The sequence below is a fragment of the Scylla paramamosain genome, chromosome 11 (assembly GCF_035594125.1).
Source record: "Scylla paramamosain isolate STU-SP2022 chromosome 11, ASM3559412v1, whole genome shotgun sequence".
Taxonomy (NCBI): domain Eukaryota; kingdom Metazoa; phylum Arthropoda; class Malacostraca; order Decapoda; family Portunidae; genus Scylla; species Scylla paramamosain.
The window spans coordinates 9,745,696-9,762,072 of NC_087161.1; the positions used below are offsets into that span (position 1 = coordinate 9,745,696).

General features: G+C 43.3%; 1 protein-coding gene across 9 annotated transcripts in view; it reads left to right on the forward strand.

The window, feature by feature from the left end:
* Window positions 1-16,377, forward strand: part of LOC135104928 (uncharacterized) — a 221,239-nt gene that overhangs the window by 156,876 nt on the left and 47,986 nt on the right. For 8 of the 9 annotated variants that reach the window (XM_064012708.1, XM_064012702.1, XM_064012710.1 and 5 more), the window contains one exon: window positions 7,649-7,791. The exons of the other annotated variant lie outside the window; for it this stretch is intronic. In XM_064012708.1, coding sequence (XP_063868778.1) covers window positions 7,649-7,791 — 143 coding nt within the window. The remainder of the gene's footprint in view (window positions 1-7,648; window positions 7,792-16,377) is intronic. 9 annotated transcript variants of the gene reach the window in all.

Here is a 16,377-nt window from a genome sequence, read left to right on the forward strand (position 1 = left end):
AAGTTAAGCTGACAGGTGTATAATTAGACGCTAAAGTTTTATCTCCCTTCATAAGGATGGGTACTACATTAGCCTGCCTCCACATTACTGGTACCTCACCTGACTCAGTGATTACCTAAAGACAGAAACTAACGGCTCGCTAATAACCTCTTTGCATTTCTTAAGTACTCTGGGACATATTTCATCGGGTCCTGGTGTCTTGAACTTTTTTAGCCTATCTATCTCCTGTTCCACTATATCCTTAGTTATGGTAATATCTGTCAGCTTCCTATACCTTGTCTAATACCTCTAGGCAGAACGCAAGATAGAAATTCCACGTCCTCCAAGTCTTTAGGCTAATTCCTTAGTCTTTATCCTTTCCATATGTCCACTTCTTTCGATGCCAACATATGAGCATCTTTATCCAGGGTGCTCCTACCAAGACGTGGTACTGTGATGAGTATTGTGCTCAGGATCTTGATACTGCTTTCCCGATTCTTCTGCAAAGTTAATAGTTGACATAGTACATTTCATTGTCATTTCTGGATTATCGTCACTGAGGTTCGGTATTTGCTTCGGTTGCGTTGGCTAGCCTCATTCATACCTGAAGTGGGGTTCCGTAGCATAGCTCTCACAGGTGAATTCTTTAACTTTCTAAGTGGCATCATCAACACAGGTCGTTTTTTGGATGACATATCGCCGCTGATCTGGTTTGGACACGTCCTTTATCCTTCCACGAGATTGCCTGTGAGGATACTCTTGATATTCACCATGAAGGATATTAACATCTTGGGTCAATTGAAACCACAGTGACATTGCCAAACATGATGCAGCCCTCCAGTGTTTCCATTTCTGTCGTGCAGTCCCGTATATCGTCCAATAGGGCCTGTAGCGGCTTAATATGCTTCCATCCAATTTTGACCTTTTCATGAGAACGGAAATAATATCTTCGCTCCTATTAGTCGTATCCTCGGGCTGTTCATCTAGCTTTTTCTTTCCCCTTCCGTCCCCTGCCTCTGGGTCAACTGTCAGAAAACTCATTAGGCTGATCTTCAGGTCTCCTTTGCACGCCTAAATAAGAGGTTGTACCAGTGAAAGTATACAGATGTGGTCTAGGTTGCATCATAGTTGTTGTTGTTGTTGTTGTTGTTGTTGTTAGTTGGAATGTATTGCCTTTTCAACAGTATCTTCCTTTTACACTTTAGGTTTGCTTTGTCTTGATATATTCACTGTTGGTTCACAATTTCTTTCAGTCTTTTCTCTTTTCTTCCAAAACGCAATTAGGTCTTAGGTCGTTAGTTGTGCATTTAAATTTTGGAAGCTTTAAATATATTTTCCTGTTTTCAACGTAATCGGGCATCACAAGATAAAGTTTATTAAATTTCCCACTTCTGCCCCACACATATCACGTTTTGATTCTTCTTGTTTAAATTTGCTTGTCTCTCAGTCTTAGGTTGTTGGTTCTGTAGATAAATAATAACAATGAAGCTGGTCTGTTGTCATATACCTTGTCTTGTCCTCCAATGTCCTTTCTGTATTCCGTGTATATCAAGTTGATTTTTCTTCCATTAGTTTGTGTCCCACTGAGTTACTTTTTCTCTTATACCTTCTTTTGTTGTCTTGTCCAATTCCCTTAACTGAATGTTGAATGGTTTTGGTGCCGAGCTCCCTTGAAGCACTGGCGATTCTGTCACATTGCTCACCCTGTCTGATGCAGAGACCCTTATGCGCATGGTGGCACCTTGCCATTCTTGTTCAGGTGGACATAACAAAGGTCGTTTGTTTGGGTTGGGTTATCATGAAGATTTGGCAAACCCCCGTCCGCCTCCAGGGCGGTCTCGCAGATAAAGACATCGAGGCGCTTGCCGTCCACTCCTCCATATCGTTCACTGTACCGGCTGGTAAATCTGTCTGTCACCTGAATGGAGGCCTCATCTTTCATTTTCGGTGGTGGCCGGATTCGTCTAATGCTAGTCTCTTGGGTACTTGTTCCTGGTCAGCTGTGGTCTGTCGCTGTCGTGCTGGTACAATGTGGTCCAGTCGTTCAATCAGATCATTCCGAGTTGATCACAGATGGTTTATTTGTTCTTTCACACTTTGGTTGCCTGGGTCAGTACTTGTTTCATTACGACGAGTTGCTACATGTTGTACATCTAGAGACACCACCGGAGAGTGAATTTGTGTACTTACAGAGTCTAGATACCATCAGGGAATGAGCTTGTGTGCTTGCAGAGACCAGACATTTAGTGTTGATCAAAGATTATTTATTTGTCCATGTGCACTTTGGTTATTTGCATCAGTGTTTGTCTCAGTAATTTCGTCTTGTCATCGATACTCCTGTATCTGTGACATCCATTGGATTTTACATAATGCACAGCGCGGCAGCTTCACCCATGTTATCTGTATAATGCCTCAAGCGGGCAGCACAACAGCTTCACCCATGTTGTCAATTTAATGCCTCAAGCGGGCAGCGCGGCAGCTTCACCCACATTGTCTATTTAATTCCTCAAGCAGGCAGCGCGGCACCTTCACCGGTGTTGTCTGTTCAATTCCTCAAGCGGGCAGCGCAGCAGCTTCACCCGTGTTGCTTGTTCGATTTCTCCTAGCGGGCAGCGCAGCAGCTTCACCCGTGTTGTTTATTTGATTTCTCTAAGTGGGCAGGTCGGCAGCTTCACCCGTATTGTTTGTTTGATTCATCCAAGCGGGCAGCGCGGCGGCTTCAGCCGTGTTGTTTGTTTGGTGGGTAGCGCGGCAGCTTCACCCGTGTTGCTTGATTAGTCGACAGTGCGGCAGCTTCAGCAGTGTTGTTTGCTTTTTGGGCAGCGCTGCAATTTCACCCGTGTTGCTTGATTGGTGGACAGTACGGAAGCTTCACCCGTGTTGTTTGCTTGATAGGCAGCGCTGCAACTTCACCCGTGTTGTCCGTTTAGTGGGCAGCGCGGCAGCTTCACCCATGTTGTTTGTCTGGTGGGCAGCACCGCAGCTTCACCTGTGTACACTGTTTGTTGGGCTTCGCGGCAGCTTCACCGTGGGGTGGGCAGCACGGCAGCTTCACCCGTGTTGTCTGTTTGGTGGGTAGCGAGGCAGCTTCACTCGTGTTTTCTGTTTGGTGGGTAGCGCGGCAGCTTCACCCGTATTGTCTGTTTGGTGGGTAGCGAGGCAGCTTCACCCGTGCTGTCTGTTTGGTGGGCAGCGGGGCAGCTTCACCCGTCTTGTCTGTTTGATGGGTAGCGCGGCAGCTTCACACGTGTTGTCTGTTTAGTGGGCACCGCGGCAGCTTCACCTGTGTTGTCTGTTTGATGGGCAGCGGAATGTCTTCACGATTGTTGGTCAATTCGCATTCGCATCGCATGAGAACTCCACACCAATTGACAGGATATTAAACATTACATGTACAATAACATTTAAAATATTACACCACTATACTGTCCACACTCCGTTTATCTGTGAACCACGGGAGTACAACGGTATATTCCTGCGCCGTGTTATGAATATTGTATGTAGTCACGAACACACCAAAACCCCTTTTGTCAGGAATTATGAACACACTACACTTGTCTTTACTCCACTGTTGATATGGGGGCAATGGTCCTCACGGACGTAACGTGCTACGGCGTAACACTGCGTGTTCGTGTTCATAAACTGTCTCCGTAGAACTTCATACATTTGTATAGACGGACGGTGGATGTCTACTACTAGTAGTAGACTACTAGTCTCGGAAATATATACAAAGTTTTATTTACGAATAAAAAACAAATATTTACTTAGAGACACTATCGTTCCTTTAGGATAATCTAAGTAATTTTACATGACCTCTACTAAATTATGTTATCTTCTAATTTAATTCTATTTAATTTAATTTCCATGAATATATATATATATATATATATATATATATATATATATATATATATATATATATATATATATATATATATATATATATATATATATATATATATATATATATATAAAACTGATTTCCAAGGTACCCTCTTCCTGCTTCTATTCTTCTCTCTGTAACTTTTCTTCTCTGACCGTTCTATCCTTGCTGTGATAGACGGTCACTGTTCTTCTAAATCTATTAACAGTGGCGTTCCTCAGAGTTCTGTCCTATCACTTACTCTCTTCTTATTATTCATCAATGACATTCTAAACCAAACTTCTTGTCCTATCCACTCCTACGCTGATGATACTATCCTGCACTTTTCTACGTCTTTTCATAGACGTCCAACACTTAAGAAAGTAAACATTTCACGCAAACTTGGTATTGCTCAATGCCTCAAAAAACTCAATTCCTCCATCCATCAACTTGACACAACCTTCCAGACAACTATCCCCTCTTCTTCAATGACACTCAACTCTCCCCCTCTTCTACACTGAACGTCCTCGGTCTGTCCTTTACATAATAATCTGAACTGGAAACTTCATATCTTATCTCGAGCTAAAGCAGCTTCTATGAAGTTTGGTGTTCTGCGATGTCTCCGACAGTTTTTCTCATCCACCCACCAGCTGCTAACTCTGTACAAGGGCCTTATCCGTCCATGTATGGAGTATGCTTCTCATGTCTAGGGAGGGAGGGGGGTTCCATTCATACCGCTCTTTTAGACAGGGTGGAATCAAAAACTTTCCGTTTCATCAGCTCCTCTCTTCTAACTGACTGTCTTCAGTCTCTCTCTCATCGCTGCAATGTTGCATATCTAGCTATCTTCTACCGTTATTTTCATGCTAACTGCTTTTCTGATCTTGCTAACTGTATGCCTCCCCTCCTCCCGCGGCCTCGCTCCACAAGACTTTCTTCTTTCTCTCACCCTTATTCTGTTCACCTCTCTAATACAAGAGTTAACCAGTATTCTCAATCATTCATCCCTCTCTCTGGTAAACTCTGAAACTCCCTGCCTGCTTCCGTATTTCCACCTTCCTGTGACTTGAATTCCTTCACAAGGGAGGTTTCAAGACACTTATCCTTCAATTTTTGACTACCGCTTTGGACCCTTTTATGGGACTGGCATGTCAATGGGCTTTTTTTTTATTGGATTTTTGTTGCCCTTGACCAGTGTCCCTTCTAGATATAAAAAAAAAATATATATATATATATATATATATATATATATATATATATATATATATATATATATATATATATATATATATATATATATATATATATATATATATATATATATATATATATACATATATATATATATATATATATATGTGTGTGTGTGTGTGTGTGTGTGTGTGTGTGTGTGTGTGTGTGTGTGTGTGTGGAAAAAGTGGCCGATAAGAATGTAATAGTGATAGTATAATAATAATAATAATAATAATAATAATAATAATAATAATAATAATAATAATAATAATAAATACCTTAACAACAAACTTATAAGTATCAATTAGGTGTGTTCAATATATGTAGATACATAATCATACTATAATTTGTCTTCCACCGTTAGTACGAAGTACTAACCAACCCAATGTTAACCTATGGGTTCCTTGAGGACCTCATGATTTTACTGAGGGTGTTCATGTGTTTCCTGGTTTCGTGAAAGTTTCACACGTCCAGCTAGTTGCTAATAATAAAATAACATAAGTAATGGGGCTGGTGACCCAGCACACCCCTCCCACATCAGTGTCTGTAGCACTCAAGGCAAAGGGCCTGTCTGGGCGGCACTGAGGCGCGTCTACACCGTGCGTTTTTCCCATTACTGACTCTTCGTCACATCTCTTAGGCTCTGGTCCACGTGAACCACACGTGTTCTCCCAGCACCGGGGCTAATCGTTATATCAGAGAGGGCCTGGAGGGTCGTATAATTATGGTCTCTCGTAAAGGGTTTGCAGATTGTGGATGAGACCACGCTTCCGTCGGTGATTATGTTGCCAGACTTGATCACCCAGCGTCTCGAACTCGTTGCTGGTACTGTCGCCATTTAGACAGGCCCGCCATACCAAGATTCTGAGTTGACACACTCGCTGCTGCGCGTCATTTTCATTTAGACCTGTTGCAAGGCTCTAACATACTCCACCGTCGTCAGGTCCTTATCAGGCGGTTTGCCAGTGGTCAGGTTCACAGGCAAACAGAACTCCCTCCCGAACATAGGCGAGCTAAAATGTAACCCGTGACCTCATGCTCAGCGAGGAGAGAGGCCAACCAGACAGACGTCTCAGTCCTGCTTGCTAACTTCAAAGTACTTACCCAGCTCACCTGCCAAAGTACGGTTGAATCTCGTATGTTTCTTGTAGATCTCCATCAGACACTCGCGACTCCCTGGTCAGGGTGCAGCCTGCCCAGAACGTCGAATCCGGTTAAAATTGGTTTACAAGCACCTCAGCTACTGCCTCTGCTTCATGATTAGGGAGGGAGTAGGGCTCCGCCCACTTCGTAAAATAGTACATCATGACGCAGATGGCAGGCAGGGGACCAGAGATGTCCACCGATACTCTCTCCATGGGCGCCCCAGCCTGGTACACCTGTAAGGGTGTAAGGGTTTTTTGTTGCACACATTTGGCACATCCTGCACCACTCCTCCACGTCACATCGCATGCCGATCCGGTAGAAGCATTGACGAAGGCGGCACAGGGTCTTTTTCATACCCTGGTGACCAGTCGTAACCCCTGCGTGTATCTCTCGCAGTAGTTCAGCCCTCAGGGAACGCGGCACGACCGTCAGCCACACTTTTTCCTCCATACGAGTATCGTCCCAGCGCCTCATGCAGCCTGAGCGCAGCCCATTGATTCACAAGGCCCTTCACGGCAGGAATCTCTGACGACACATCCTCCCAGCGCGGCTTCTCGGTACCTGCCTCAGGAACGAGGTCCTGGTCCTCCTGCTGTGCCTTTGTCCACCGCTTACGAGCTTCTTCACTCCCGCCTTCCATCCTCAGACGCCGATACAGTATCAAGCTCCCTTCTAGCAGAGTGAGAAGTCAGGCTCACAGGGGCTAGGCGTTGCTGTGCACTCTCCCTGGTCTGTGCATGATGCGGTATATACATCAACTATGTGCGCCGGTAATTTGACGAAGAGAATCTTGCACGAAGTAGGAAGGTCAGGGTAGTCGGGGACTCTCTGCAGTTAAGTGGCGCATCTACCGGTGAAACATCTAATGAAAGACCCCTTCAGATACATTTCTCCGTCTTTCTATAATGAATTAAAGCTGTGTATGACTCTTACAATACAGAAGCAGCTTTATAAACACTGTAAATCAGTATATCTAAGTATAGAGTGAAACAAAATGCCAAATAGATTTAATGAGAGTAGATTTAGGAAAGGAAATCCCACTGAATGAAGGAGAGCAGCTAACTGCCGTTATTTAATCTTCGTTCAACTGTATTTAATTTACATATTCTTGAAAGTCCTGTGCATAAGGATGCAAATAACTAAACTATAGTATACTACTTTTATAATCATACGTCTAATGGGCTTTATAATTAATGAATATTTCCACTGCATATATCACACAGCTATGCAACTAGTCGAGAGTCCTCCATTATCAAGCACCTGTTGTGATCTTTTCAGGCTTCTGTTTAATGGTTCAGTCTATCTAACTGTAGAAAATACATAAATATAAATAAATACTAGATAAATCAGTAAAGAAAAATCGTCGTCTCCTATATTTGAAGAGACTAGTAAAAATAACAGTGAGCTCATTTATTCACATACCAACAGCACCAGAAGGCACCGCAAACCAGATGGAAAAAGGAAGTTTACCCACCAGCTCCCTGCCCACTGTCTTGCTGGTGTACTCCCCATGCCTTCACCAACACATGGCTGCACTATCCATCCAATTACAAAATTTGACAGGACTTAAGGTTAGTGAGTAAATTCATGTATTTTGGAATGTCTTACAATGCTAGACCTGAACAGAGTTTCAGCTACTTTCATCCAGTTTGCTTCTAAACACATGAATGGTCTTTGTCCTTGTCACCACTCCAAACGTTTAGGAGGTTATATTTCTCCACATGTTCTAAACATTTAGTTTTTCCATAATTCCTATCCTTTTTTCCTTGTTTTCCTATTGTCTCTTCCCAAAAAGATGTATCTTTGTTCATACATTCCGTTCTCTTTTTCTTTAAAAATAATTACACTGTCTCTCCTTTCCACATCATAGTAAAGTGAACTCCCTAGATCCTCTTCATAAGTCAGCTCTCTCATATTTGATTGGTACCATTTTCGTCATACGTTTTCCACTATGTCTTCCATAAGCCACTCGACCATTGTCGAAAATTTTACACCATCTGATGGACCTCGACGATGAATCACTATTAAAGTTTACTCTGACCATATTTTATTTAAGGTTATGAAGTTAAAACCCAGCAGATTTGTCAACAGCTTGCGATGTATATCTCTCGTATGGTCCTATATTTGTGATTCTGTGTAGTCACTCACTCCTTTCAGTTGACTATTCCTTAGCTGATTTATTCATCTTTAACTGTTCAAGAGGTTTCATACGAAGATAATTTGCAAAAAGAAGGAATCGAAATTCACTCCCATTTATCAAAACTTTCATGGTTACTATGTATGACAGATAATAATAGGCAGCGAAGAACAGGGTGACTGAGGTAGGTTGGTGGCCATCGCGACCCGCGTCGTAGACGGTGAACAGGTGGCCTAACGTTCTCTGTAACTTTGCCTCTTTTTTTTTCTCTTTTTTTTTTTTTTTCTTAATGGAAGAGGGCCACTGGCCGAGGGCAACAAAAATTTAAAAGAAAAAAATGGCCCACTTAAGTACCAGTTTCCAAAGGCATATCAAATAGGATGATCAAATAACAAATAAGTGTCTCGAAACCTCCCTCTTCAAAGAGTTAAATAAAATGATCAAATAACAGAGTATAAGTGTCTTGAAACCTCCCTTTTCAAAGAATTCAAATCATAGGAAAGAGGAAATACAAAAACAAGCAGGGAGTTCCAGAGTTTACCAGGGAAAGAGACGAATGATTGATAATACTGGTCAACTCATGCATTAGAGACGTGGACTGAACAGGGTGAGAGAAAGTAGGTGTTGTGCAGCGAAACCGCGGGAGTAGGGGAGGCATGCAGTTACCAAGATCAGAAAAGCAGTTAAGAGTGAAAATAGCGGTAGAAGATAGCAACAAATGCAACCATGCGGCGATGAGAGAGAAGCCAAAAGCAATCAGTTAGAGAGGAGTTGATAAGACGAAAATCTTTTGATTTCTTTCCGTCTAAAAGAGTAGTAGGAGTGGAACTCTGTTCCCCTACTCGGCCGTTTGTCACGCTTGCGGCAGGAACATTTGCTTTACGGTAGCGCGATATGAGTAGGATTGAAAGAAAGTTTGAATCATATCAATATATACAACAGAAGAGTTTACTCGTTACGGGATATTATAGTGTTAGGTCTCGGATTACTGGAGAGACTAAGAATACGTCACAGTGTTTTGTTATCAGTTAAAGAGTGACATCACTTCACTTAGTTTTAAAATTTGTTTAGAGCTTGTGCACACACTCACAGCACTGAGTTCAACGGACACATACCGACAGGTTTGCTTGGTAGCATTCCTCATGCCGCACGCTCAGCCCGCTGCTCACTGCCTCGGGAAGGTGCCCCCGGCAATAGCCAGCGAACGTAGACGTAACATCAGCGCCTCGTGATCAGTCTGTGCTAGGTGGCGACATTTCAACAGATGTGAAAACAATGGAAATTTCCACAATGGAAGTTTCCTACACTATCTGAACAAAAATCTTACCTATTCCTACCTTACTTATCCTCACCTATCTATGGGCAAATCGCTCTGTCACCTGCCTCGAGCGTTCTCGCGATAAATTAGTCTAGAGACATGTACCTAGTTATGTCATACACTGGTGTCGTGGCCTGTTTCCTGTGGAGAGACCCTGGCTTTAAGGAATTTATACAAAACCGAAATCCGTCTAAGGAGACAGTACAAGGTAATCATTAAAATCAACGTTATGACAAGTGGTATGAGGCTGTAAGTAAGAAGGTAAAGAATCATGGACAGCAAAGAAATTTGCAAAAGAGAGCTGAGAAACAGAGTTGGTGACATACTTTACAGTGGAAATATTAATTTTCCAGGTACAGATTCTTTTGAAAATCTTTGCCATAAAAGCCTAGGGTAGTGTTTCCAAATGAGTAGTCACCTTAGAATAAGTTAAGGAACACACTTTTGGTATGGAAAAGTGTCTTGACACTGGAAGAGTGACGACCCTTCGCACATTTCACAGACAGACATGAGTTCAGGAAACAAGAAGTAGTGACGTTCCATGAAGTTCTCATAAAAGTAAGGTGCTGGAGCTAAATGGGAATAAGAGCACAGAGACAAACTCCTCGAAACGACCTTATGTATAAGTGATAGCTCGCACACGTCGGTTTCTGACGCGTACTTGTTTTTCTCTTGTAATCAAGGAGATCGAAAGGATCCCCAACAGAGTATTGGGCACCGTCAGCGTCTTCAAGAATGACTCGTGGGGCGTTTGCGTGTCCCTTTCACCTGGCGAGCGAGGCTAAATGGGGGCTTTAGCCCCTGCTCTGCCCTACTTAGAGAGAGAGGGCTACCCATGCTAACAAGGTCGCCAGCGAGGGACCAGACTAAATGGTTCCCAGAGTTAGGCTGCCAGTACAGGTCAACGGTGCCGCTCACCAGAGGGGCCACCTTTTGAGGTCGTTCTGTATTGGATGGTTGGGTGTCTGGGCTGGGATGCGTTGTGGAGGGAGGTCTTAGCCCCGTCGTGGACAAACTTTCAAGTCATGAGGGTCCACTTTTTAAAACGAGTGCCCTCCATGGGAATGAGGTACTCCGTTCACAGCGGCCAGCGCTTGCTTCCTTCGTTGTCCAAGTAGGCGGTTTCCCTTGGTCCCTGGAGCCAATTTATTTTTATAGTATCCATATGGGTAAATATAAAAACTCCTCTGGTCCTCGAGGGGCGGTCGACCAGGCCCTCAAGACGTCTCCCTCTGGTCGTGATGGTGTTGTGCAGGCGGGAACTCGTAACCCTCCCCCCGCCCCCTGCTGTTGTTTCCCAGGGTGAGAGACGCCTTGGGTCAGCTGTTGAGTCTTGTCTTGACACTCTCATGATCATTAATGTCTATGCCTCCATGTCATACCGTGCTATTCACTCAGTTCTCAAGCCTCTCGGAACAGTTCTCCGTATCCGTCTCATATACGATGGTGATTGTCATTCTAATCGGTGTTACGTGCCATTTACATCAGACGTTGCTACCAAAGCTGCTCTTGAGGGAAGAAATTATCTGCGTCTTGGAGATAACAACTTAACTGCTGAAGTCATTCGATCAAGCAATGTAGCTGACAGCGCGAATAATTAATGTTCTAATATCTTTGCTGATGCAGATGAACGAGCTCCCAGACTTCGCCATCCACCTACACCTTACTGATTTGCAGTATATTATAGGAAAGGTCAAGGAAACTTTATTCACACTACCAAGTATTTAGAGAGGGAGATAGGAGTACTCCCTACAAATAACATCAAGAAATATGGCAGAGGCTTCTTGATCCGAGCTAAAGATTAACACAAGCGAAGATGCTCCTCCATTTACCATGCCCTTCTGATGGAGTCTGAACCTATCAACCAACACCGAACATTCAGTTACCGTAAAAGACGTATTTACAACCAGGACGACCTTTCAGAATATGACATCCTTCAGTTATGTCCTGTTAATGTTCAACGAGTGGCCAAAATTAAAGGCAATGATAATATGATAATGCTCACATTCTATGGTTCTTTTCTCCCTGACCGTGTTAAGATCGGTCCTCTCTCTTCCAGTAAAGCCTTTCACCGATCGTCCATTGCAATGTTACCGGTGTCATGATTTCGGTCATGGGAGAAACAACTGTACAAGCATCCTCCGGTGTGGTCACTGCTCTGCCCTTGACTCCCACCCTTCTCCTGAATGCGAATCAGTCCCTTATTGCTTCTTCTGCAGGGAAGCTCATTCACTACGCTCTCAACAATGTAAGAGGTACCGCCTTGAGCAGGGCATCCTTCAACTGGCTAATTTTCAATTCATTAGTCTTAGTAGTGCCTACTAAGATTAATCTTTAGACAGAAAGATGATGGGGCAAATACATACGCCTCCTCCTTCCACTCTTGTTCTTCTACCTGTACCACAGGTGCACACCTTCCCGCCTTTCTCAACCATCAATTGTTTCTTCCCGTTCCTGTGAGAATGTCGCTGCTTCAGTTACTGTCTCCAACAGGTTTTCTGTTTTGGAAAGTGTCATCTCCTCTGCATCTTCAACCAAGCCCTCCACTACATCTTCAGCAAAGCCTTCCATTGCATCTTCACCAGCTACATCACAGACTCCTCATACAAAAGTACATATTGTCAGTCCACGCCCCCATGGATTCCCAACCGCGAACGACTTCCAAGACTTTCAAACTGCCATAGCAACACATTAACAATTCTCCCACGCCTCCTCCTCTGTATCTGCCTCCCAATGTTCCTATAGAGAGAAATGAATTTGAAAATCCTTTAAATGATCATCCTTCTCTTATTTTATTGGGAGACTTCAATGGTCGCTATTCTTTGTGGAATGATAACGCTGTCAACCCTCGTGGTCTTTTAATTGGTTCTTTTATCGAGGATTCAGGATTGGAGATTTTAAACTCTGGAGACGTGACCCATTTCCAATCACACCGGTACTTTTACAACAAGTCTCTCTTTCTCTCTGTGTACTTCCATTTCTTTTCTTGGTTTTAGCTGGAAAGTTTTACCAGATCTACATGCGAGCGATCACTTCCCAATTTTATTGGAGTCAACAGAATCTGCACCACAGTCACATCCTCCCCGATGGTGGGTAGATAAGGCGTAATGGTACCTATTCAAAGATCTCACCACTTTTTTTATTTTTTTTATGTAGGAGGGACACTGGCCAAGGGCAACAAAAATCCAATAAAAAGAATGACATCCAAGATGCCAGTCCCATAAAAGGGTCAAAGCAGTAGTCAAAAATTGATGAATAAGTGTCTTGAAACCTCCCTCTTGAAGGAATTCATAGTCATAGGAAGGTGGAAATACAGAAGCAGGCAGGGAGTTCCATCATCAGCGTAGGAGTGGATAGAACAAGAAGTTTGGTTTAGAAGATCATTAATGAATAATAAGAAGAGAGTGGGTGACAGGACAGAACCCTGAGGAATACCACTGTTAATAGATTTAGAAGAACAGTGACTGTCTACCACAGCAGCAATAGAACGGTCAGAAAGAAAACTTGAGATGAAGTTACAGAAAGAAGGATAGAAGCTGTGGGAGGGTAGTTTGGAAATCAGAGCTTTGTGCCAGACTCTATCAAAAGCTTTTGATATGTCCAAGGCAACAGCAAAAGTTTTACCAAAATCTCTAAAAGACGATGACCAAGACTCAGTAAGGAAAGCCAGATCACCAGTAGAGCGGCCTTGACGGAACTTCTATCTGATCTGGCGATCAGATAGAAGGTTGTGAAGTGATAGATGATTAAGAATCTTCCTGTTGAGGATAGATTCAAAAACTTTAGATAGGCAGAAAATTAAAGCAATAGGACGGTAGTTTTTTTTTTTTTTTTATGTAGGAGGGACACTGACCAAGGGCAACAAAAATCCGATAAAAAAAAAAAATGCCCACTGAAATGCGAGTCCGATAAAAAGGGTCCAAAGCGGTAGTCAAATTTGAAGGATAAGTGTCTTGAAACCTCCCTCTTGAAGGAATTCAAGTCATAGGAAAGTGGAAATACAGAAGCAGGCAGGGAGTTCCAGAGTTTACCAGAGAAAGGGATGAATGCTTGAGAATACTGGTTAACTCTTGCATTAGAGAGGTGGACAGAATAGCGGTGCAAGAAAGAAGAAAGTCTTGTGCAGCGAGGCCGCGGGAGGAGGGGAGGCATGCAGTTAGCAAGATCAGAAGAACAGTTAGCATGAAAATAGCGGTAGAAGACAGCTAGAGATGCAACATTGCGGCGATGAGAGAGAGGCTGAAGACAGTCAGTTAGAGGAGAGGAGTTGATGACACGAAAAGCTTTTGATTCCACCCTGTCTAGAAGAGCAGTATGAGTGGAACCCCCCCCCCCGCAGACATGTGAAGCATACTCCATACGGATAAGGCCCTTGTACAAAGTTAGCAGCTGGGGAGGTGAGAAAAACTGGTGGAGACATCTCAGAACACCTAACTTCCTAGAAGCTGTTTTAGCTAGAGATGAGATGTGATGTTTGCAGTACAGATTATAAGTAAAGGACAGACTGAGGATGTTCAGTGTAGAAGAGGGGGACATTTGAGTGTCATTGAAGAAGAGGAGATAGTTGTCTGGAAGGTTGTGTCGAGTTGATAGATAGAGGAATTGAGTTTTTGAGGCATTGAACAATACCCAGTTTGCTCTGCCCCAATCAGAAATTTTAGAAAGATCAGAAGTCAAGCTTTCTGTGGCTTCCCTGCGTGAAATGTTTACATCCTGAAGGGTTGGACGTCTATGAAAAGACGTGTAAAAGTGCAGGGTGGTATCATTAGCGTAGGAGTGGATAGGACAAGAAGTTTGGTTTAGAAGATCATTAATGAATAATAAGAAGAGAGTGGGCGACAGGACAGAACCCTGAGGAACACCACTGTTAACAGATTTAGGAGAAGAACAGTGACCGTCTACCACAGCAGCAATAAAACGGTCAGAAAGGAAACTTGAGATGAAGTTACTGAGAGAAGGATAGAAGCTGTAGGAGGGTAGTTTGAAAATCAAAGCTTTGTGCCAGATTCTATCAAAAGCTTTTGATATGTCCAAGGCAACAACAAAAATTTCACTAAAATCTCTAAAAGAGGATGACCAAGACTCAGTAAGGAAAGCCAGAAGATCACCAGTAGAGCGGCCTTGACGGAACACATACTGGCGATCAGATAGAAGGTTGTGAAGTGATAGATGTTTAAGAATCTTCCTGTTGAGGATAGATTCAAAAACTTTAGATAGGCAGGAAATTAAAGCAATAGTACGGTAATTTGAAGGATTAGAACGGTCACCCTTTTTAGGAACAAGCTGAATGTAGGCAAACTTCCAGCAAGAAGGAAAGGTAGATGTTGACAGACAGAGCTGAAAGAGTTTGACTAGGCAAGGTGCAAGCACGGAGGCACCGTTTCGGAGAACAATAGGAGGGACCCCATCAGGTCCATAAGCCTTCCGAGGGTTTAGGCCAATTAAGGCATGGAAAACATCATTGCGAAGAATTTTAATAGGTAGCATGAAGTAGTCAGAAGGTGGAGGAGAGGGAGGAACAAGCCCAGAATTGTCCAAGGTAGAGTTTTTAACAAAGGTTTGAGTTCAGCTTTAGAAATAGATGTGATAGCAGTGGTGCCATCTGGTTGAAATAAAGGAGGGAAAGAAGAAGCAAAGTTCTTGGAGATATTTTTGGCTAGATGCCAGAAGTAGCCAGGGGAGTTAAATCTTGAAAGGTTTTGACACTTTCTGTTAATGAAGGAGTTTTTGGCTAGTTGGAGAACAGACTTGGCATGGTTCCGAGCAGAAATATAAAGTGCATGAGATTGTGGAGATGGAAGGCTTAAGTACCTTTTGTGGGCCACCTCTCTATCATGTATAGCACGAGAACAAGCTGTGTTAAAACAAGGTTTGGAAGGTTTAAGTCGAGAAAAAGAGTAAGGAATGTACGCCTCCATGCCAGACATTATCACCTCTGTCATGCGCTCAGCACACAAAGACGGGTCTCTGACACGGAACCAGTAGTCATTCCAAGGAAAATCAGCATAATACCTCCTCAGGTCCCCCCAACTAGCAGAGGCAAAACGCCAGAGGCACCTTCGCTTAGGGGTATCCTGAGGAGGGATTGGAGTGATAAGACAAGATACAGAGATGAGATTGTGATCGGAGGAGCCCAACGGAGAAGAAAGGGTGACAGCATAACCAGAAGGATTAGAGGTCAGGAAAAGGTCAAGAATGTTGGGCGTATCTCCAAGACGGTCATGAATACGAGTAGGGTGTTGCACCAATTGCTCTAGATCATGAAGGATAGCAAAGTTGAAGGCTAGTTCACCAGGATGGTCAGTGAAGGGAGAGGAAAGCCAAAGCTGGTGGTGAACATTGTAGTCTCCAAGAATGGAGATCTCTGCAAAAGGGAAGAGGGTCAGAATGTGCTGCACTTTGGAAGTTAAGTAGTCAAAGAATTTCTTATAGTCAGAGGAGTTAGGTGAGAGGTATACAGTACAGATAAATTTAGTTTGAGAGTGACTCTGTAGTCGTAGCCAGATGGTGGAAAACTCGGAAGATTCAAGAGCGTGGGCACGAGAGTAGGTTAAGTCATTGCGCACATAAACGCAACATCCAGCTTTGGATCGAAAATGAGGATTGAGAAAGTAGGAGGGAACAGAAAAGGGGCTACTGTCAGTTGCCTCAGACACCTGAGTTTCAGTGAGGAAAAGAAGATGAGGTTTAGAAGAGGAGAGG